The 23,619-nt window shown below is 51.7% G+C and overlaps 1 protein-coding gene across 2 annotated transcripts in view; it reads right to left on the reverse strand.

Moving 5' to 3' along the window:
- NECTIN1 (nectin cell adhesion molecule 1) overlaps window positions 1-23,619 on the reverse strand; it is a 95,052-nt gene that overhangs the window by 4,501 nt on the left and 66,932 nt on the right. The window contains exons 6-9 of one of the 2 annotated variants that reach the window (XM_027699293.1): window positions 13,886-14,033; window positions 11,843-11,930; window positions 11,101-11,211; window positions 5,835-6,019 (exon numbers count right to left, since the gene is read on the reverse strand). In XM_027699293.1, coding sequence (XP_027555094.1) covers window positions 5,879-6,019; window positions 11,101-11,211; window positions 11,843-11,930; window positions 13,886-14,033 — 488 coding nt within the window. In that variant the 3' untranslated portion in view covers window positions 5,835-5,878. The remainder of the gene's footprint in view (window positions 1-5,834; window positions 6,020-11,100; window positions 11,212-11,842; window positions 11,931-13,885; window positions 14,034-23,619) is intronic. The other variant, XM_027699291.1, reaches the window with a different exon arrangement.

The raw sequence follows: 23,619 nt of genomic DNA on the forward strand, positions 1-23,619 counted from the left end.
TCTGTGAGTCAAATCAGCTGCAGAGAACACAAAGCACTCGCAAAACCCAGGCAGCTCTGTGGTCCCACGATCTCCCCTGTGTTGGAGTGTGTGCCGTGGATGCTTTGCTCTCTCCTGGGGTGAGAGAGCATCTTTCCCACAGCCCAGGGCTGTGGCTCCCCAGAGGGTGGCAGCAGATGGGAAGGATTCCTCCCTGCTCACAGACCCCTTCCTCCTTTGGAAACCCCGCAGGATGACCCAAGCAGGCAGGACATCTGTTAGCTTTTAAAATCACCCCACACTCATGGGCACCCACCAAGACCCAATTTCTTCTCTAAGAGAGAGCCAACAACGCTTTGGTGCCTGTGGTTTGAACAGGGGCTGGTTGAAGCAAGTAACTTGCCCTTGAGTCCTTCCTTGTTCTCATTCAAAAATACCAGAAAGAGTCAGTTTAGTGGAAAGGACAAGGATTTGACCCTCAGGAGAGAACGCCTGAAGGAACAGAACAATCTACTCAGCTCATCTGCTGCCAGTTCCTGGATAAATATTTCACCAGGATGCTTAAAAAAAAAAATCATATAGAAAACAAGGTGTCAACAAGAATTTATTGATGGGTAGGACTGCTGGGAGAGGCAAGAACAAAGCTGAAGGGCTGCACAGTCTTAAGGCGATTTTGGGAACAGCCTGGGTGGGAGCAGTGAAGGCTGCTGAGGATGGAAAGTTTGTCTGAGCACCAGGAAAACAGCAGCAATTCCAAGGTCAACCTGATTTTCATTTCCCTGTCATTGGCACAGCTGAATATGCCACAGATTAAGCTTTCAAAAGTCAGTGATTGTGTGTTAGAATTGCTCTGTTGGTCTCCTAAATCCGGGTGGGCCATTCCCACAGCTGCCTCAGGAGGGTTTGTCCAGTTCTGGCCTCAAAGTGCAAAGTGAAAAGGTGGTAAAAAGTGACAAGTGAATGCTGTGCAGCATTAGAGCTGTGTAACTGGAGGAACCCAAGCCAGGGGCCACCAGGGAGCTTCACTAACTCCACCTTAACCTTAGACCCCTGTTTGCTCTTCTTCTGATGGCACCAGCTGCTCAAAAGGCACAAAGAAGGGGTAACAGCCAGGGAGGGTGTGCAAAGTCCTCTCCCTGCATAATCTACCCTGAAGAAATCTCAGACACAACAGAACTCCTTTCCATACCTGCAAGGGGGGAAAAAAAAGTAATAGCCACGCTCTCCTCCTGCTTTACAGGGGTCATTAACTGTCTGGGTAAAGCCAAGCTGAAAGGGAAGTTGTCTTAATTGTGGCAATTTAGTAAGACACAGCAGGCAAGGGGTTTTCTTAGCAAGGTTTGTAATCTGTTATCAGTTAAACAGGAGGGAAGGTTTGGATGGTTTTTGGGCATGCAACAGAAAAGCACAGGATTTGATGTTACTGTGTCTAAGAAAGGTCTCACGGGAAAGAGATTCTCAGTTAACAGAAAGTGATGTGTAAGTTGAGCTGGGTGTGAGCAGGTAACTCTAAATTAAACAAAAGGGGTTGTGAGATCCTATTTTATGGGCTGCTGTGACAATATTCTGGGTCAGTAAAGCATAATTCTTTCTGCTTTGTCTCCCAGTCCGTGTGGGCAGGAGACAGACGTCCATAAATATTGCCAAAAGACACTAAGTGCAATTTTGTCCACACTTCTGTTTGCCCAGGTGAGTCCAAACAAATTCTCCTTTTCTTTCTGGTCAGTGTTTTGTGAAGGATGTCAGGGTCAAAGGAAGAGACTTCCCTGTCTCCTCTCACCTTTCCTCAGCAGGTGAAGGCAGGATTTGCATTGCTCCTGCTTTGTTCCCTGATCTCATTTCTAAGTAGCAAAAGGGAAGAGAACAAAATCAGCCTGGTGTTTTTTAACATATTTAGCAGCCCGTGCCCTTTGACTTCCTTCCCCAGTCCCACTGTGAATTTTCCCCAATCTAATTTATCTTTAACGAAGTTTGAAATTAAATTAGGGATAATGAACTAATTAAATTGAACTGGCACACGATTTTACCACCTTCCCCCACCTGACTTCTCCCACTTGCCTTTGTCTCCAGCATGACTCCATACAATTCTTCATTATCTGGGTTACATCCTCCCCTCTCAGTTTTATTTTCAAGAGCTTGATTAAAGGGGATGTCAGCAATCTATCCATTTCAGACAGCCTGGCAGATTACCTTTAAACAGGCTTTATTTGAATGAATTAGAGAGCTTTCATCCCTGCCATGTCTTACTCTCAACCCTTCTCCACCCCCCATGCACCTGATTCCATCTTTTCTTCTATTTGCAGATGAGCTCTTTGGGTAAAATCATGTGTACAGCAGGTGACCATATCTTGTACTTTCAATCATCATGAAATAATGAGTTTTTACTGGTCTAAAAGTGAAAACCTCCTTCTCAGCATCCTGAGGATTTCTCTGCTGCAGTTTTTGGGAAATCTGAAGGGTATTGAGAGCTGGGCAGACACTGTTTTTCTCTGCTTGGCCAAACCCAGGGCACATTCCTGCACTTATGGAATGTGTGAACCTGTTCCCTGGCTGGGAAAAGTCCCTGCTGCTCGAAACTCTTCAAACTTTGGGCTGCCACCACCCTGACCCTCTCCATCAGCTGATTGGGAATTTTGGGATGCAGCACAGGCTGGTGGCCAGAAAAAAGTTCTGTTGAGTGACAGCAACATAAGACTGTTGTCACTGTGGACCATTCAGTGGGGAGGATGTAGGTGTTGGGAGATATAAAATACACTGGGAACCAAAAATAAGAAACATTTCATCATTGGGAGCCTCACATCCTCTCCTCCCTGGTTCTAAACTCCCTGCTGGCTGGTTTTGAGCTGTTTTTCATCTTCCAAGTATGGCCACAACTTCAGGTGTCTCTGTTCCTGCTCTGTTTGATGCTTTATCTGTGAGGGAGTTCTCAAATAATCTCTGTCCTGAGCAAAGAACAAACATTCCTGTCCCAGGGATGAGCAGGAACCAGGGGTCCTGAGCTTGCTCTCAGGATCTTTGTGAGCATGACAGAGGGACTCACCCTCGGGTTCAGGAAACAAAACAGGATGAGCATGAGGAAAGCTGAAATTCCCAAAACACACGGCAGGGACCTGTGATGAGGGATGCACTCAGACACATGCAAGTATTAGTTATGCAGAAAACTTGCTCATGAAGTTGCATTCCTTCCCACAGCATGCTTCTGTCCTTCTCTTGCTGCCTCCAGCACCTACCTGTTCCATGTTCCTACAGCAGCTTACACCAGCAACAATCTTAAACATTGCCCTCCTTGTTGTTTCCCTCCCAAATCCTCCTCTCTACCCTTCTGGAGTCGGGGCAGAGCTGCTGTTTAAATTGGGGAAACTAATAAGGAGCCACCTTAGTTCTTTGCTTTGTTTCCCCTGCAATTTTGAAAGGGGAATTTTCACCCTGGTCACTGATTTTTTGGGTTCTTGGCGCAAATCTTTTGGTTTTCAGATATTCTTGCCGCAACAGGGACAAGAAATTCCCAAGCAAAACTGAGAACCGGAGTGTGGGGAGGTGAAGGGGGGAGGAAATAATTAAAAAAACATGAAAAAAAAATTAAATTGCCCTGATCTGTGGTGTGTCTGAGCGGGGAGATTTCGTGGCGGCGAGATTACACCTTCAAAGCACCATATGACTGGCTTTATTTTTACTTCAGAGGAACTGGGAGGATTTCCAAATTTGGATTTGGAGGATTACTGTCCTTTTGCTGACAATAAAATTCCCCACCCCGGGGAGGACAAGGCGAGACCTCCCAAGATGGATTAGGGAGCTCTTGCCTTGTTTGGAGCAGCGGGAGCAGCTCCTCCAGCACAGCCCAAGGATCTGCTGGGAACTGGAGGTGAAAGGCATGAGGGAGGGTGGAATTCTCATCCTCTCATCCAAGAGGAGGGTGCCTGGGAGCTGCTCAGCCCCAGGTGACAGACAGAGCCCACGACCCAAATGGAGAAAAGGAAAACCAAACCCGTCCAAAACTTACTGTCCACTCTCGCTCGTTACGTCTACGAAGACCTTGATCCTCATTCTGGGAGCAGGAGTGGGTGAGACACCACAAGAGAGAGGTTATGGTTCTGGTCCGGGCCAGGGCTGCTGCAGACACTTACCTAGGAAGGCTTTTGCTACAGCAAGGGGACTACAGGGCTGCTTCCAACACAGGAAAACCAGGGACCACAGGGATAAAAGGCAGACTGAACTCTCCTACTGCACACCTTCCACCCCGGGGCTTTGTGCTGCACCCTCACCCACCTGCCAGCCCAGGGTTCCCAGTCCTCAGGGAGACACTGAGCAACAGGGCTGGCCAGGGGGACTTCTTGAAAATGTCATTTTCCCCCTGCTTGTCTTCCTGCATGGAGCTACTTCCCTCCTTCCCAAGGATCCAATTCCCCTGAGCTTTATCTCCTCCGAGCCATCCCTCTCCATCCTCAGGCTGCTGCTTCTCTGTGAGCCTCCTCTTACCCACCTGGGGTGGCCTGGGAGAGATTCAGGCAGCTGCAAAGCACCTCAGCACCTTAGTTCTCCATTTGCTGTCTTCCTTTCTCCTCACCCTTCCCTGCACCTCTTCACTGGGTACCCCCTGTAGCCCCTTTAAACCCACAGCCCCTTCCTGCCCTTGAAAAAGCAGCAAATTAAAAGGGAAGAAGCGAGACAGAAGCTGGAGTCACCACAGCTTTGGGAACACACAGGAGTGAGGAAGAGTTGTAGCCAAGGAAGGAGGGACCAATGTCATTTCCTTGGCCAACAACTCTTGGAACCATCCAGCAAATTTCCCATGGGCTGGGAAAGGAGAGATGTCTCCCTTTCAGACAGAGACCTGGTGGCTTTAATAGGTGTGGTTTTAGGGCAAGGGAATGTAAGAAGAGCTGAAGATGCCTCTTTCCACTAAAAAAAACACCACTGGCAGCCAGAGATGGTCCAGAACAATCACTTGTAGGTTTAAATTCAGACTGAGTCCTAATCCCTCCCTGCCACAGGACCTGAGCTCGGTGACACTCGTGCAAAAAACAGGAGAGCAAAGTCAGGTCTGGTCTCTAATTTTGAGAAGGAGAGCACCAAAGAAAATAATCTTTCCCCCTCTCCCCCAAACATCCAAACACGCTGCCTTGCACCATCCTCACACAACAGCAGCTCTGGTTCTGTCACATGCACAGTCCCTCTCTTATTCACTGCCTCTTATTCACTGAGTCTTTCGGATGCAGGAACCTTTACGTGTTCCCATATTCTCTCACATCCTCTCCCACCTTGTTCTTTCACACATGCACATATGCTCCATCTTATCTATAGTTACTTCCATGCACACAAAACTCTCCTTTTTTAATTTTCCTTTCAATCAGTCCTTTTTTCTCCCCCCTCCCTTCCCTTCTTGCACTGACTAACTTGGAAAACACCTCCTTTCTAGGAGGATTTTTGACTCTTGCAGAACTAGGTACTAGAATCCTGGTACAAAAATTCCCTGAACTGAATCCCAGACCGGGAGCTGTGCCCTCCAAACCCGCCTCACCTCTCCCTGTGCCTCCAGCCCCGCTGATGCAGCAAAGGGGGGCAAACCCTGTCCTGAAACGAAGGAATCAACACTTTCCCCCTCTCCCACTGTAGAAAGCAAAGGAAAACACTGCAAAGAGCATGCAGAGAGGCAAGGCAAGGCAAGGCATTCCCGTCAGCACCCCCAAAAATCAGGGCAGCACGGAGAGCAGGCAGGAGCGAGAGAGGAGGAGGAGGGAGACAGACCGGGCGTGTGGTGGGGACCACTCCAGAGGGGGGGGGGGGGGAGATGCAGGAGGGGGGGAGAGCAATGACTTTGAGGGGTGCAGTGAGGAAGGCAGAGTGCAGTTGTGTACCTTGAGGCCAGAATCTGAGGGGAAAGGGCCTAGAGTGACATGCGCTAGCGTAAGTTGGGCTGGATGGTTGCATACTCGACTAGGTCTCCGCCAGCATGGATGGAGGTCCGAGGGCTGGGTGACGAGGCCAGAGCGGACGTGTCCAGCTCTGCATACTGGACATCACAGTCCTTGTTGCCAGAGTTCTGGAGAGAAGAGAGCAGCAAGGCAGCGGGGGACACAGGAGGGGAGGAGTCGGGGTCGGAGTGGGGAGTGAGGACGGGACGGAGGGTCCGTGCGGACGAGTGAGCGAGAGGGGAGAGGGGACGTGTGGAGGGCGGGGGAGAAAGAAGAGAAGGGTGAGGAGGGGGGGAAGAAAAAAAGAGTTAAAAAAGAGGGAGGTAGGGAGGTAATGAATAAATCAGTAAGGTAAAATCCCAGATCAAAGCAGAAGTCCCAAAGCTCCCCAAATTCGCTACAGAGTTGAGCGACTAAGCCCGAGTTGGCAGCACTCCCCTTTTACTGGGGCAGCACCTCCCTGCTCTGCTCTCCCATCCAACCCCTCTAGGATCAGCATTTTCCTTAGCTGGGGGGTGGTTCAGTGAATTCAAGCCTTCTCAGGCACCTGAGCTGTCTGTTTTGCCCCAGGGGTTCGGGGTTCACTGCAGCACAGTGGGGGCACATGCAGGACTGAAAACCATGGGTTTGAATCCTTGGGAAGGAGATAATTGGAGGGAATGACCTCAAAGCCACAGCTCCAGGGGCACTGCCATAAGGAAATGGCACTGCTTGGCCAACAGTGTTGTTTTGCCCCACTGTGGGGACTGTAGGGCCCTTAAGTGCCACATTGAACACGAGGCTTGACTGCACAGCTTGCTACTGCAGATTAACTATGCAGCATGATTTTGTCATTGTAATAACGACTAATAGAGGCTAAAAGCCTCCCTCTTTGGCATGGAAATATTTATGGGTATTCCTTTACTAAGCAGGCTTATCAGCAAGAGCTGCATGAATGGAATATTATCCAATTTGTCTGATCATTCCTACCCAGCCATCTTTCATGCTTTGCAAACAATAATAATGGGAGAGCCCTGGAAGGCAGGATGGCCCGGAAAGCTCAGGGCTCAGTGGGGAATGTGGATCACCAGGAGGAGCCTTGGTGCCCATAGCCAAGGTGTGAGTGGGACTCTGGCTACTTGCCCTGTGGAATTTCTTTAATACTCACTTTTAGAGCTGTTTTCTGTGCCAGCATTAGCCAGGCATCTGCTAAGCCTCTCTGAGAGGAGAGCAGTTTTCTCTTCCAAATGGAACAGCTTTCCAATTCCTCTCTACCCTTTCCAAAATGGCTGCATCACATGGTAATTATGCAAAAGGTGTTTAATTTGAAAGTGTTTCTCTCCTCTTTGTTTGGAAGTGTCCTCAGCCACCTACCAGCTGTGGCAGAGCCATTTTCAGAAGTTTATAGCCCTGTAATGAGCTGGTTGAGTGCCTGTTGCTGGAAGGGGTTATTCAGTGAGTGACTGTCTCTGCCTGCTGTGCCAGGGCTTGGCTCCCTGATTCCCCACAAGGGGGATGGGGAACAGGGCTGCAGCAGCATTTCCACGCTTCCCAAGCTGGATGCTGGGGGAGCAGGAGGCTCGAGGTCACCTCTGTCCTGCCCTTGGTGAGCAGATGGCAGTGGCAAGTTGCTGGCACGAGAGCTGTGCATCCTGTGGCCTCTCTGCTTCGTGTCTGGACCCAGACTATGGGCATTTAGGAAAATTCGTAATGCCAACTCCAGCCTCAAACCCAAACCCAGGCCCTGCAAACCCCTTCCCCCTGAACTCTGTATCTCAGTCCCAGAGAAAGGCAGACTTAAGTTTTACCTTTTTCTGCCTACTTTGCCTCACTCCTCTCCAAAAATAGTGCTTCCTTCCCACAGGAGGTGTTTTCTCCATGGAGTTCCTCCCACTGCTGGGCTTTCTCCTTCTCCCTGCTGCTCGTTTGGAGCAGAATTTATTACAATATCAATAATGTGACTTGTATACAAGGTCTGACAGTGCCTCACACAAGCGCTGTGTGTAAATCATCGGCATCGGCACCCCGGTAATTGCCCTGCAAACTGAAAGGAATTATTCTGCTGTCTGCAGCAATGAAACTTTCCCCTCTACCTGTGCAAATGGGGCCTGCTGACACCCCCACTAATCATGGCTCTGCTCCTCCATGCACTGGTAGCCCCAGCTCCCTCCCTCATGTTGCTGCTCGCACGCACCCGGAGCACACCCGCTGTCACCCACACACCTGAGGCACACTCACCCTTCCACCCCTTCACTCCTGCTTTGATACCTCCCATAAACCAACTCTGTCACCCCACAAGAGCTTGGAGAAAAACACTGCAGGCAACCCCTCCATCCCTGCAACCCCTCCATCCCTACACCCACTTCTCAGTTGTCCACTCCACTGTCCTTGGGCATTGTCCTGCTGTCGGCTCCACTTCAGCTTTCCCACAGTCTGCAACTCCTAAATGTACCTATTCCTTCACAGTTCTGACACAGGGCTCCCCCCTGCTCCCTTCTGCAGGTATCCTGGCCCTGCAGACATGCCCCAGCCTCTCCCTTCCCCTGGTCCCCTGCCAGCACATGTCCACACACACATCCCTGCACACCCTCTTTGGAGGTTCCTCCTCCACCTGCCTCCTTTATTTTGTCTCTGGCACCTCTCCCATTTCCCCCTCCCTCGCTCTTTGCCATCTCTAATCACTTTCTGACTCCCATTCTAGTGCTGTGAAATTGTCAACCCCAGGCAGTGGCTTTCATGCTGCCTTGTGATAAATCTAGTTTATCCCAAATTACGAGGTTTTGCACAATTCATTTAAAGCTGAATGCAGCCGCCCCGTTTTCCTGCAGAATCCGTTCCCTTCAACTCTCATCTTCTTCACTCCCCTCCCGAGTCAAATCTGCAGATGAAGTACAAGCAGAACAAGAATATCCTGCCTTTCTGCTGTGCCTTCCCCTCTAAAGGATCCCAGAACCACAGATACTCCGGAGTAGCTGTGTCTGAACACAGTGGGAGCAGGGCTGTAGCAGAGTGAGGTTGTCAGAGACCAGGTGAAGCTGAAGGGATGTGTTTCCCTCCTCGTCCTCCAGCTGACCCACCTCCCAGGTGAAGGATCAGGCAGGTCTGGCTCCATCCCATGGCACAGAGTTGCTGGGACTGAGCTGGGAGTGCTGGTGTTGGCAATCACCCCTCTCCCTGCTGCTGTTCCCTGGGGTTTCCACACCAGTGCTATCCCAGACCCTCCACAGAAAACCCCAGTGTGACACGAGCAGGAGGCCTCTGCAATGCTTTAGGGGTGGAAAAAAGTGATGCAGGTCACTTTTTTTCCAGCAGGGAGGAGGGCAGGAGATGGTTCCTCTGCAAAGCGTGGCGGGGCGACGCGGTGCACACCCGGCCTGGCCGGGGCAGCACGTCCTGCCTGGGAGAAATCCAGCAAAATCAGCACTCCTTGGCTGCAAAGCAACACCCTTCTCCCCCCTGCCAGTCCCAAACTTGAATAGCCTGCTGCCTGCCCGAAGGACACGGGGATTTAGCAAGGAATGGGAGCAAGCCTCAGCTCGCTCCTCCTGGGGCGCAGAGCCAGGGCACGGAGCAGGTACGTGATGGGGGAGTGTGACACCCATTGCAGGGGCTGACCAGGGGGCAGGGCCAACCCACAGCTGTGCCAGACCCGTGCCAAGAGCAGGCAGAGGTGTGGCAGCAGTGTTTGAGTCCCCCAGACCCCACATCACCGCTGCAAAGAGAGCCCTTCACGGGCCAGATGAAATGAGAGCTCCACACTCCGTCACCTCCTGGCTGAATCCACGGGTGGGGAGCAGTGACTGCCAGGCTTGGGACGTGGAAATGCATCTTCTCAGGCCAGGATTGAGAGCAGCAAACTCTGTTCCCATGGTTACAGAGCAGCTACCCATCAGGCCCCATCTCACATCACTAACTCTGCCACTTAATTAACTGACTGCTCATTATTTCCCAAAATGAGCTCCTCCATCCTCCTGCCTGCCTGAAATCCAGCCCTCAGATGCTTTCCCAGCAGCTGCCCTGCTCTGGCACCCTGTGTTTCATTTAAAACTCAGCGAGGATTAGAAAGACCCAGGACTGAGGGAGGGCTCCAAGGGGAAGTTTTTCTTTGGGGACACGGGCCAGGCTCAGCTGGGATGAGGGAAATGGGATCTCATCCCCACAGCCCAGCACAGAGCTGTGCCTTCTGATTTCCAACGCCCTCGGCATCTGTCTCACTGCAGACTTCTGCCAGCTAAAGGTCACTGGGCCCTGTCCTTCCATTATCTGCACAGGAACACCCATTAAATGGTCATAGCAGGATGAACTGGGTTATAATGAGTTATGTTCATAAAATATTACTCCGGTGTGGGCTGGTATTTGCACAGCCTTCTCAAACAAATGGGCTCACGTTGCTGGAGCACCAGGCTGGGTGTGCAGTGCTCTGAGCCATCCCTGTGGAGGAAGAATTTGGGAGAGACCTGCAGCGTTTACATGGGGATGCCTTGTCTCCCATGGATCCAGGGGGGAGCAGCCCCACGCCACGGGGTGAGGGAGGGAGGGGATATTGTCTGAGGCCCAGTGGTTTTCTGTTTTCTCATGCAAAAAGGGCTCTCATCTTACTTGCCTTTGCATCTGACATTTCCTCCTTCAGCCTCCCTCCTTGCAAGCCTGCCTTTCCCACGTGGCTGCTAATATCTCTTCCTGACCCTTAATCTCACTGCTGCTGCTGCCTCACATTAGCATCTCCCCATCTGAGGCTGAACAAATCCACACACACACACACACACACACAAAAAAGGGGTTTAAGGAACTTGTTGTCAAGCGAGAGTCAGACACTGGCACGCTCTGCCCTGCAGATAATTGCTTTGTGAAGCTCTCCCTGCTGCTTCCTTCAGCTGCAAACTCTAACAGGGGCTCCTTGCAGAGGTGAAGAGTGGCCAGGGTGGGCTTGTAGGCTTAGGTGTCATATGTGGGTAAAGGATTTGGAGTTAACAGGGGTGTTCTACTGAGGAATGAGCCATAAAGGCACAGCTCTAGGACCTGGGGAAAGGGGCAGAGGTGGGTCTCAGGGGTGGGCTGAGATCAGTGTGGAGGTTGCCTTCCTCCAGCACAGGATAATCCTGGGCTGAGAAGCTGCTCTTGGGGGTCTTTTAATTTTTAGGGCGAGAGATGCTGTGGGCAAGGCAGAGAGGCTGGGGGTGAGGGTGAGGCCAGGCAGCACCAGCAGCACCCTGTCTGGCAGGGTCCTTACCAGTTTGTCAGTGTAGGGAGAGGGCTCAGGGGCTGCCATGTCGTAGTATGGAGTCTGCAAGGGGAGCTTCTGGATCTCCTCCTCGTGTTTCATGTTGTCTAAGTGAACAACCTGTAACAGAGGAGAGAGAAGAGAGGTGAGAAGGGCAAGGTCTGTCCTCCTGTCACAGCTTGTGGCAATGTCTGTTCAGGGGACACCACGAAGGGCAGAGCATCTCACCTCCTCCCTTGCTCCCACCATATCATTTGCCTCCTCTTCTCTTTGTCTCATTCTCACACCCCTCACTACCACTTGTGCTGTTCAGAGTGGGGGGAGATGCTCAAAAGCCCTCACACCCAAGAGCCCACTTGAACACCAACTCCTTTGGAACTCAACAGCCACAAAAGGGACTGAGCAGAATCCAAATTACAGCTTTCAACGAGTGCCAAACTCTGGGAGTTCTGGGGGGACAAGTCACAGCATCGGAGAATCACAGAATCAGAGAATCACTGAATGGTTTGGGTTGGAAGGAACCTTAAAGATAATTTATTTACAACCCCCAGCCATGGGCAGGGACATCTTCCACTAGACCAGGTTGTTCATGGCCCTCTCCAACCTGGCCTTGAAAAGTCCTTACTTTCTGCCCCTCAGACTCAGGCCATGGACTTCTTTGCTCCTGGAACCCCCATTTTCCAACATTTAGGTGCTGTGGACACTGCCTGGGATCAGTTTTCCTTGCCAGAGGAAGGCTGGGGAGCCATACCTGGATATCTTCTGGAGTCAGGTGGCTTTTCATCTCCTGTTTCCTCTTTGGTGGAGGGGCAGGTTTGTGGGATGGAGGCAAGTCAATTCTGCAGGGAAAGAAGTCTCTGATGATTAGAGAGCAAGGGAGAGGGATCTGCTGCTTTGATGTGCCCTGCACCAAGGCTTTGATTGTGTTTGTCACCAAACTGCCAATATAATCATATAGATTACTCTCAGGAACTCCCCCGTGCCCTTTTTCTCACCCCAATTAGAATTGTTAATAGAAATAAACTCCCTGCTAGCATTCTGTTCCTGTTCCAAGCAAATCTCCATGTCGGATTGCAGATCCCGAGGGTGCAGCCGGGATCCCCAGCTTTGGGATGGCTCAAAAATCATCCCACGGGAGGTGGTTTATTTTTATGGCTGTAAGGTACTGGGAAGTGCTAGCAAGGTTATGCCAACCCCAGTTTGGCAGCTTACCTGGAATGGTAGCCCCTGCCACAGGCTTCCCAGCAGGACTCGGGATCCTCCTCCCAGACAGGCTGTGCCACGCAGGGACATTCAGCCCTGACCCCCAGTCAGGGGATCAGCTCTTGCCCCAGAGCAAAGGGATTGGCAGCCACGGTAATCCCAGCCTAGAGACTGTCTCTGCACATTCTGTTCACATGCACAGATGTGTCTAATCCTTTTACAAAACTTATTAAAACTCTGATCCACTAATTAGCCAGGTTCCCCCTCCCTCCTCTCCACCAGATCTGATGGAGATGGGCGACTTCTCTTGGCAGCCCAGTGGATTCCAGCGTGGGACCAGAGCTTATGGGTGAAGGGGAGGGTGAAAGAGCTCCCTGAGGCTCTGTAAAACATTGACTTTGTGGCTGTATAGAAAAGAAATTCTATTACCTTTTGGATCAGCTTCCACAATAGAGGCAGCACCTCTGCAGAGCAGGGCACTGTTGTGTTTCTATTCTCTGGTAAAGTGGCTCTTCCCCGAGCCTGGTGGAGGGCCATTGTGGGAAGTGGATTGTCAGAAAGCATCTCCATCACAGGGCCTGTGCTGTTGATGCAATTTCACCTCGTGGTGCTGGGGTTTTTTTTGTTTGTGTGCCTTTTCTGTCTCTGCTCCTGCTCTCCCCACTTCCCTCCCTTCTGCCGCTCTCCTCCAGTGCCCTCTCTCAAATGGGATTAAATGGAGCACAAAATGTGCCCAAGGTGTAACAACAATGAGCTGGGGGGTTGTGGAAGATAAAAGCAACCTCTGGGCCTTGGGCTTTCCGTGCCTCCCCTGTGAGGTAGCAGAGGAGGGAGGTGGTGGGAAGAGTGGGAAGGGAGGGAGGGGGTGCTCTGGTGAAGAGCTGGTGACAAGACAGAGCTTTTCAGAAGAGCCCAGGGTAAATGTTTCTGAAGAGGTTCATGCTGCATAAACTGACCTCCACACCACACAATTCCCTGCCTGGGACCTGAGCTGTGTGATGTAAAGCAAGTACCTGTCAAAGAGGAGCCCCTGTGGTGCCCTCTCTCCCTACTATTGCCAGAGTTCATGCCACCCTACGTGCAAAACCAGAATGCTGAGTGGATGTGAATCCTTTCCAGACCCTTTGAAACATATTCAGAGGTGCTCAGGGTGACATCTCCGATGACAGAATGTCATCCAGCCCAATTCAAGAGCCTGAAGCCATTTCACTGAGAAAGGAAGAACAGGATCCTCTTCTACCCATGGAGGGGAGAGTGGCACTGAGCTGCTGCACCACGGCCTAGAATGTGCCACAGCATCTGGGTGAACATCACTGTGCTTCAGCTTCCACTTAAAGCTCATGGTAAGAACTCAAAAAACAGGAGAGAGAAGGATGGAAAGCACAAGGGAGCCCCAGTGAAGGGAAGAGAATCAGAGGACTGAGCCAGGGGGTGGCAGACCCGGCAGAGGCACCAGGAAAAAATCAGCTCGCTGCCAATTTTTCCTTGTGTGCAGGTAATGGGAGGGCCAGAGGTGCTCTCTCCCACCCCACAGCACCCACATCACCCGTGGGCTGTGGCTCTGTGGCTCTGTGGGCGTGGGGTCACTCACAGGTCGTGGTCTGTGTCCGTGCGGTTCTTCTGCTGCCGCCGGTAGACGACGATGACGGTGACGGTCACGCCGAGGATGAGAGCGGCTGCCACGACGCCTCCCACGATGCCAATGATGCCTCCCGGGGCACTCTGAGGTAGTGGCTTGTCTGCAACACACAGGGCAGCACAGGGGAGAGGGTCAGAGCAGCACAAGGACCAGCACAGCCAGGGATTCCAGGAGCAAAGGTGCCGACTCGCCCCATGGAAGGAGACAGGTCGTGATGAAACACAGCCCTTGGAGCTCAGGAGGTACAGAAGTTGTGGCTGCAACTGCAGCCCACTGTGTCCCCAAGAGTTAACCCCTTCCTTAATCCACTCTGCAATTCCCCCTTCAACCAGGTGGTTATTCCTGGATCTCTCCTTCAGCCTTTGTTCAGCCCTCGAAGAAAGAAGGGTTTAGGGAACAAAGGTGCTTCCAAGCACTCAAGTGGACCTGCTACTTGATATTGTTTAACTATTTTTGAAAGCCTTCTGCTGGGCTTTGTCAAAGTGTATTCACTGAATTCCTGGCACTGCCTGCACTGAAGGAGAGCCTTGTTCAAGCAGACCTTAGGAGAGCTAAGGAGCAATTCATTGAGGTGGAGCAGAGGTATGTGCGCCCCTAAAGCTTTCCTAAAAAGATGTCCTGAGTGCAGGATTTAGGGGTAAAGGGGAAACATATCTCATCTTGCATTTCATCTCCTGCTTGCCCCATGGCTGGAGAGCTCTGTGACTTGGGCCAGCTCCTGGGTGACCAACATGGACCTCATTCAAAGGCAACCCATCCCATGGGCCTGATGGGAAAGCGCTTTGAAACCCGCGATAAAAGGATTTAATTTGCTCTACCTTCCAACCTAATTAAACTTGAAAACTAGCTAATTGGTACTTTGTACTTACAACTCCGGCAGTGATGAAAGGAGGAGATAATTGGAATGGAGGAGGAAGAAGGAGGAGGAGGAGGAGGAGGAAAAGAAATTCAGGGGAGGGGAGCAAGACAGGGATGAGGGAACAAGGTGCTTCGCAAAACTTGTCTACCACATTTAATTTTCGTACTTATCTTAATGCCCTGGGTACTGGTTGCTCTTAGAGACCAGATACTGGACTATATGGCCCTTATTTGTGATAATTATGGCTTTGGGTACCATATTGGCAGCCAGGATCTCCCCTAAACCACCTGGCCCCGAGGCCACTAAATTATACCCACTTTACACGTGCAAAGGAATAAAACCAAGTTAAGTGTGGTCATAAAACATCTGCACACGCTCCCAAACCACATGGGACAACGTACACAGGGCTTTTCAGGGTGAACATCTGCCTCCTCCTCCCACCTCCCACCCTGAAATCCCGGCGCTGGAGCTTTGCCAACAGCCTATTCCCAGGTCTCACCTGGCCGCCAGCCTTCCTCACCTCTCAGATTTGCAGCTGCCATCCAGGAGTGAGGTGAGGTGTGTAAACATCTCCCAGGGAACGCCTCCACCCCGGTCAATACCAGGCTGCAGAGCAGAGCCCTGCAGTGTTGGCAGTGTCGGTACAAACAGCTCGGGCTGCCGGCACCACGCTGGGACAGCGCTGCCGGGGAGCAATTTACCCTGGGAATTGTTTTGACACCGATTCCCCACCCTCTTCCATGTAAACCTGTCTTTCTCTTGCCAAACTACGGCACCCCGGAGCACCCACGGGGCAGCATCCCACGCTGGTCCTCAATTCAGAGCTCGGAGCCGCGTGTGTGATGCTGCAGTCACCAGAACTCGCTGCTCCCCGAAATCCTCAGCAGTGGCAGCCACTTTTCTCCCTCTTCCCTCCTCCAAGAGCCACATTATCTCGAAAATAATATTTCTGCCGTGAGACAGCTCTCTCACAGCCCTGCTCGGGCACAGGGCTGACACGTTGCAATCCAAGCCCCCGTAAAGAATATCGCAGTCCCTTTGGCTGGGACATTCCCGAGATGAATTGGCCCCTAATGGCTCTCGGGATGGAGCAGAGAACATCAGCCTCCTGCTGCCGCTGTAAATGTGTGTGTTATGTGCGCGGGGGAAGGGGGTGGAAGGAGAAAGAGGGAAATAAATAAATTAAATGAGTCTCCGGGAACTTGGACAGGGACCTGTGTAACAGCAAGAAGGGGCTGAGAGAATTTAGAGAGGGGCAAATACAGCCATCATTTTGAAGAAGAGGGAGAGAGGTAAACACGGGGCACTGGGTAAAGGCAGTAAGGGGACGAGGAGAGTGAAAGAATGAAGGAGGACAAGGAGAAATTTGGGGTCTATCAGGGTCCCTCCTTCTTGCCAGGCTCTCAGGACTGGGGTATGAACATCCTGACCCACCCAGCTGCCTCAGCCAGGGCTGGGTGACACTGCAGGGGCAGGTCCCAAACCCTGACCCAGCCCCGGGACAACAAGCCCTGCCCCTCATGTGTGCAGGACAGCCCGAGCCACCCACCCTGCAGAGGGTTGGTCGTGGCTTTGCAGGAGTCCAGGCTGGAAGCTGTGAAAGGTGCCAGGGATAATTGCTGACAGTAACAGGAAACACCAGGGGACAAGGAAGATAAATGAGAGAAGAAGGTCCTGAGAGAGCAGAAAAGTGCAGAGGATAGAAGAAGAAAATGAGTAGTAGAGAGAAACCTTCCTTTCTGCTTGCTCTTTCCTCTCTATTTTTTTCCCCCTTTTTAAACCATTTTTCATCTATATCCCTCAGTCTCCCCTTCCTGGGGAAGAGCTGTGTCTGATGGTTTGGAGGGCACCAACAGGGCTTTTTTTGGAGGGCAGGGTGGCTGCAAGAAGGGGTGTTATAAGTCAAACAGGAGAACACCAGGAAAGGCCCCAGGAGATGATGAGAACTGGCAGATGAGGATTCGGTTACACTGACAGGGCTTTGGGGCAGCCCTGGGAAGATGTTTGCAAGGCTTGTGAATCAGGATCAGAATAAATTGGCAGGACAGCTCGGGGGCCTCCAGACAGGAGTGGGAAAAGGCTTTGCCAATTAAGAATGCAAACCCCCATGCTCTGTGTCACGCTCGAATAATTTAAAACTCTCCAAAAAAAAAAGTTGGTGTGAAGCAGTTGGCAGTGAGGCAGGTACCAGAGAGAACCCAAAGGGGCTGAACAAACAGCTCAGCCTTATCTGGATGTCTAAGGGCTGCTGGGAAACTCCTCGTTCCTGCTGGAAAACTGAATTAATTCACAGTATTACAATTAAGGAGAAAAGAAGGGCGTCCCACCCCCAGTCTCTTTCAGAGCTGTTTTGTTCCTTACTTTGTTCTCCCACGGCTCTTCTGGAGATGGAGGCAGACACAGGAAAGGAGGAAGAGTGGTTATCTCTCTGCAAAGCATCCTTGCCAGTCACCTGATGGTGCGTGTGTCTGGCTTTCCACAAGTAACTGCTAACAGATGAAGGTCTTTGTACCAACTGGATCAATTAAAGCATTTTGTGAGGCGCTGATACTGCAATTCACCACTCCCAGAGCTCAGTTAAATCACGCCCAGCATTCCAATGCTGCCAGTTGTTCCCAAAGAAGCGAGGAATGGATGGGCATGGACGTGTATCCCGACGGGATGCATCAGGCACAGCCACAGCACACAACTGAGCTGAGTTTAATGGCACTGGCTCTGACAAACCCCTTGTCCAAACAGCCTCGGGGCTGATGGCTCTGTCTGTGAGGGCTGTGATTCACTGCCAAGAGCCAGGGGAGCGTTGCACAGCAGAGAGACAAAGGGACAGAGGCTTCCACAGGAGCAGAGCCCAGGGGAGACACAGTGCAGCTGCCCAGAGCAGCAGTCAATAATAATTGAGGGACAACAAAGGCTGGGGAGAACCAACTTACAGGAGAGCAAGAGAGATGCTCCCCAAGGCAACTTGCAGCGAGGCAGAGATGGATCAACTGGAAAACATCCAGACAAGGGTATGGCAGAGCAGAGGAAATGACTCACTTGCTCTCGGTAAGGAGGGAGGGATGTGGAGGAATTTGTGAAAGGAGAGACTGTGTCTGTCACACTTTTGGAAGTGAGGTCTCTTCCCTCAGAGCTGCTTGTGTGGTTGGGACATTTGCATCGTGAAGCAGCCGGGCTGTTTTTGGGATCAAGGCTTGAGGGAGGGATATGTTCCATCCCCAGCAAGGGTCTGTGCCTGCCTGGGATCGACTTTGTCTGTAAAGCTGGGATCAGACAGCTAATTCTGCCCTCCCTGCAGTGTGTGCACAGTGTATACATCCAGCCTGAGCAGGTCTGTGGGAAGGAGTCTGGGCAGGCAGGAAGGCTTCATTTGGGTGAGGGGACTGGGTCTCACACTGGGATTGGCTTTTCTCTATTCTGACTGTCTGCCATGAATTCAGCTGCCCCAAGGAGAGCCTGAGCCCCATCTAAATGCTGATGCCTCCAGGTAAATCTGGAAGCTGGGTCAGTCTCTGGGCTGTTTTACTGCAGTGAAGGCAATACTTCTGAGTGAAGCCAATTTGCTCCTCCTGTCTTTGCCCCCTCCTAAATTCAACCTGATCCCTCACTGCTTCACAGAAAACCAGCACAGCAACACACAACACCTCTGATAAACGTTTCGCTCAAAGACCTGCCTGCATCCATAACCAGTTCCAAAGCAGGGTTCCCTTTCCATTTATCACCTCCCCACACAGAGCAAACCCCCACCTATCCCATGGCACTCAGCCACGTGCTGCCTTGCTCACAGACACGTTTCAAATCCACGGGAAGGGATTGTGATCCTTCTCCCCTCTGCTGGCAGCTCTGAAGCCCCTGCAGCAGCCAGCCCTGCTGGAGTTAGTGCTGCCTTGGTGCTCCCCTGCCTGCACGTGTAAAACACCCCGTGCCAGAGCAATGCCAGCCCAAAGAAAGCCCGTCCCTGCCCTGGATTGTCACCCTGACCCACTGCAAGGAGTCAGCGCTTGCCGGACTCTTTTCTTCCTGCTGAGCAAGACAATGAGCTCAGACGATGCATATTTATAATACACCCCACCTGACACATTCCAGGGAGCCTGAGACACCACGGCAAGTTCACAGAGAGCTAAATTAAACCGAGCTGAAAAGCTTGGCAGAACAAATAGATCCCCGGTTTGGTTTTAAAGGCAAGAGCAGGATTGGCTAATTTGAGTAGAACACACACACACCCCCGGGCACAAGCTGGTCCCCAGCCTCGTGATTCCCTGCCTTTGCAAAGGGTTAAATTAATGGAATGCTGCTCCCAGGAGAGCCAGAGCTGGTGGAACTGATAGGCCAAAGGGGAGGATGAACAACCCTGGGGATTTGAAAGGGATCTGAAGTCTGAGGGAGCAGAGGATTCTCTGGTGGCAGTTCCCTTAGCTGGGTACATCAAGTGAATCCCTTCCAGGGACAGCGAAGCATCCAGAGGATAAAAGGGATTAAGAAGGGAAGGACACTGCTGGAGAAGCTGAGCCATGGGACCTTCGGTGTGTGAGGCTGAAGTGCCCTCCTGCCCCTTCAGCAGCAGCATTTCCTGGGTCTAAAATATTCACACCCTTTGGTCCCAGCCTGGAGAGCAGAAGGGGAGCACAGCCCCTCGCTCTGCTCCCACCTAAGCCCCCTCAGACCTTGCTCAGATCCTTCTGGAGGTGGTCAGGCTGCAAGAACCACTCATGGAAGCTCTTCCCAGCGAGGTGACCCTGCCCTGTGCCAACACAAACCCTCGAGGTGATCCTGCCCTGTGCCAACACAAACCCTCGAGGTGATCCTGCCCTGTGCCAACACAAACCCACATTCCATGGTCGGTCTGGGGGTTGCAGCACCACTAAACCCCCTCCAGGATCCAGTCCCAGCTCTGCTACCAAATGCTGCTCATGTGGTGAGAGAAAGAGAGGCAGTTGGACCTCAGCACAGAGGGGAGGAGTGATTTGGTCAGCAAAGGTGGCTGGCAGGGGTTTCTGAGCAGGAGGAGTGTCTGGGCTTCACTTGGGGACAAAAGCATCCCAAGAGCAGAGCTGACAGAGCAGATCTCCCTATCCCTGCCTCCCAGAGACTCCTCCAGCTACAGACATTGCTCAGGACCTGATTGCTTCTGGTTTTGTGCCACCCCAGGAGCTGGAATCAGTGTGCAACAAGCTGATAATTACACACCCAAGAGGGACACTGATTATTTATTTCAGAGTTGCCCAAGCCTGGGTGCTTTCCCACAAACCCAGCACACCCATTGGACTTTTCATGCAGCTATTTACACACAGAAATTCAGAGTTAGTAACAGGTACAGCCCCTCTGTTAGGATTAGTTAGTCATTTCCATACAACTTACATAACCCCACCTAACTTCTATGCATGATCTTTACCTGGGCAGGGTCTTTTTTAGTATTATAATTACATAAAAGATACATTAATATTTTTTAGTGTAATAATGAGCATAGTTCAGCTGTAGGACACACGGACCTTGGGTCTTTTGCCAAGTTGGCAATGTATACATAGACATACATCAACATCTTGATTTAATACTTCCTTCCCTAATAGTTCCAGGAGGTCCTTGAGTAAGGGATGCTCACCGCCCTCTGTTCTACTGACACACAACAACATCTTCATTTGCTATATCCTTAAAACTTGTTAGTTCCCAGATGTCCTTGACTAAGGCATGCTGGCTGCTGCCTGTTCCACTGATTAGGTCTCCTTTCTTGGTGATTAGGCTTGAAAGTATACGAAGATTTTACACCAGGGAACATCCTGACTTAAAACAATCCTGACATATCCCACATTTTGCAACACAGCCAGCTAAAGGTTAAACACCAAAATGAAGGCAGAGCTTCTCTTCTGCCTCTGTGCCCTGATATAAGTCAGATGGAATTTTTAGAGCCTGTCACAGCTTCTCCCTGTCAGGGTGTTTGTTGATGTAACTCTCACTTACACAATCAGCCACCACACGGGCGAGTGCCAAGGCATGGCTTCGATCCTGGCACTGCCTCCTTTCCCTGGAAATCCTGCCCTGAGCACAGGCTGGGGCCACAGGGCCCCCCCAAATGGGGTGCTCACCTCCCACACGAGGCTGCTGCATCTCCCTGCAGCAAAGGGGTGCTGGGAGGGTCCTGCTTATATTGTGTGTTTGATGGGGCCAAAAGCCGAGGGTGGTTCAACAAACAAATGCCTCTGACCTCTCTGCCTTGTCCTTTCTCCCCTCCCAGGAGTGGGAATCCCTCACAGCTGCTGAGCTCCTCTGTGAGTGACCTGATATGTCCCCTCTCTAATCCCTCTCCTCTGAAAACCAGAGCTGGGTATCCCCTGGGTCGTTCCCAGCGTGGGTATCCCACTGTCCGGGTTCCAATCACCACATCCCCTGAAGATGCCTGACCACTCTGCTCTCCTCTGTAATTTTTCCAGTGCCAGCTGGCACTCAGGGACTGTGCAAACCACTGGCCTGTCTCTGATGAGGTTTTGGGAGAGCCTGGCAGTGTGGTGTGCGGGTCCAGCCCTCCCTGGGGCGCCTGCTTTGAAGTGGACACAGGGATGTGCTTGATATTAGTGGAGATTTCACAGACATTCCAGCAAAGGCAACTGCTTTGCCATTCACCAAGGGCAGGGACCAGCCTCCTCCCGCTCCCCTCCTGCAGGAAGCAGCAGCCACAGCCATCCTTGGTGAAACAGCATCTGCTTAAGTAGCTACTGGCTGCAAAGGCATGTCTGGAATGTGGCTTTAGCCCCTGGTGACCTCCCCTTGCTGTGCTTCCAGTGGCCACTACCCAGGATGGGGTTTGGAAGCAGCAGTGGGAGCAGGGTGTTAACCCCATGGGGTCCAGCAGAGAGGAGGCTCCTGCAGAGGAGCTGTTGAGGTGGGAACTCCACTAAAGACACCTCTTACTGGGCTGGTTTTTCTTCTCTGTGCCACTCTAGCAAAAGAGGGGGCAAACATGACCTCGTTGCCTCTGACCCACCTGTACAAACCCAGCCCAAACCTCACCTGGCCTCTCTCCATCCCACTTGGCCAACCCCACAGACACCCCCTGCCTTCCTGCAACCTGCAGCTCAGTGCAGCAGGAGGGACAGTGCCCCAGCCTGGTTTTGGGGGAGAAGATGAGCCCTGGAGAAGAAGGGAAGTGTTATCTGACATTTCCTCAGCCTCCCAGCCCTTAATTTTAGTTCTGCTTCATTTCCTTGCAGCTCGGCAGAGTAATGAACAATCAAATCCCTTTAGTAATTTATTTCTTCTGCTGTACAGTTTGGAGGAGGTGATGACACTTGAAATTGCCTCTCCTGGAGGGATGAAGGGGCCAGATCCCAAACCCTGTTACACCAGAGCGTGTCTCTCTTGATCTCAGCAGCTGCTGGAGCTGCCCAGAGCACAGTGTGGTCCCAAATCCATGTTTAGCCAGAGATACAGCCTTGCTCCCTTGATGAGTCCATTAAGGTCATGCTATTACAAGCAGCCACCAGATGAATTCTGTCAGATAGAAGGTACAGGAACTCAGACAGCTCAGACTCTCATCATTTGCGTTAATAGAGTTAATTTGCTCAACAATCTCCAGCAGCTCTCCTGGGAACATCTCACTCTGCCTGGGCTGTGCCCTGGCTTGTGTTTGTCTCCTGCTGCCTTTGGGGTGCTCACAGCACTGGGCAGAGTGTCCTGGCTGTCTCCTAAGGATGAGCTCCCCTCCTGTTTGCATCCATGCCCAGGAACACAGGATGTGCCCGGCAGGGTGAGGAGGAATTGCTCTGCCCCTCTGTCACCTGCCCTGAAGAGGGAAAGGTGGGCAGGGCTGCAGTTCTCCTCTCTCCCCTGGGAGCTGCAGCAGCAGGGAGGGCTCTGTGCCTCTTCACACCCCCCTTCCCTTCTCTCCTCTCCCACAGCTTCCCAAACCCCCCTGAGACCTGCTGCAGGCTGGCCAAAAGGATGACTTCAGCCTCCTGGATCAGGGAGGGAGCTGCCAGATGTGTGAGAAGGAAGCTGTTGGATGCTCCTGGTGCTGTTGCCCCTCACACCCCCCTTCCTGACCAGCAGTGCTGAGGGTCACATCTGCTTCTCCCAAGCCAGGACTGTCCCTGTGCCTGCCCTGACTGAGGAGGTGCAGAAAATCCCTGGCTGCCCCTGATCTCCAGGAGAGGGACACGATGCAAAGGCAACTCAGACTTCACATTCCTGACCCTTTTCCTGATTTCTCCCTCCCCTTCATGGCACTGAAAGGCTTCTAACACACCTTCCCTCCTGACTTCCTAAAGGATGTAACCCCCAGTGTTTAGCCATGTAACCTCACCCAGCAGGGTGTTTGTCAGCCTGCACACAGGGAGCTTCCCCCAGCTCCAGTATGGATCAAATGGAAAAGCTGGAAAGAGAGCCATCAGTCAGTAGGACACAGAAGCTGTGAAGGACACAGGCTATTGATACAAAAGCCAGGCTCACCCCGGGGAACACAACAGGAATAAACAAAATCCCTGCAGTGCTCCAGAGGCACTTCAGCAGATGGGTATGGTCAAGAGGCCTGTAATGATTCAGAAAAGGCAGAAGGTTTGAATAACTATTCATGATCCGTCTCTGGAGACCAACACACATTTGTTTGTGGCTTCTGAGATGACAAAACAATTTCCTCATGTTTGAGGATGACAAGAGTGAGGAGCTTGCTGGACACCATCTCCTTGGATACTCCACTTGCTGTGAGCAAACAGAGAGGTTGAAAGACTTAGATGACAAGACTCCTAACTCAGAGCTGTTGGTTTTTACTATTTGTTAAAATAGTTCAGTTCTAGAAGGTTAAATTCTAGCAGAATGGAAGAGGACACAGAGAAAGACTTGA

Source organism: Neopelma chrysocephalum, unplaced genomic scaffold, assembly GCF_003984885.1.
Source record: "Neopelma chrysocephalum unplaced genomic scaffold, ASM398488v2 Primary Assembly neopelma1_138, whole genome shotgun sequence".
NCBI lineage: Eukaryota > Metazoa > Chordata > Aves > Passeriformes > Pipridae > Neopelma > Neopelma chrysocephalum.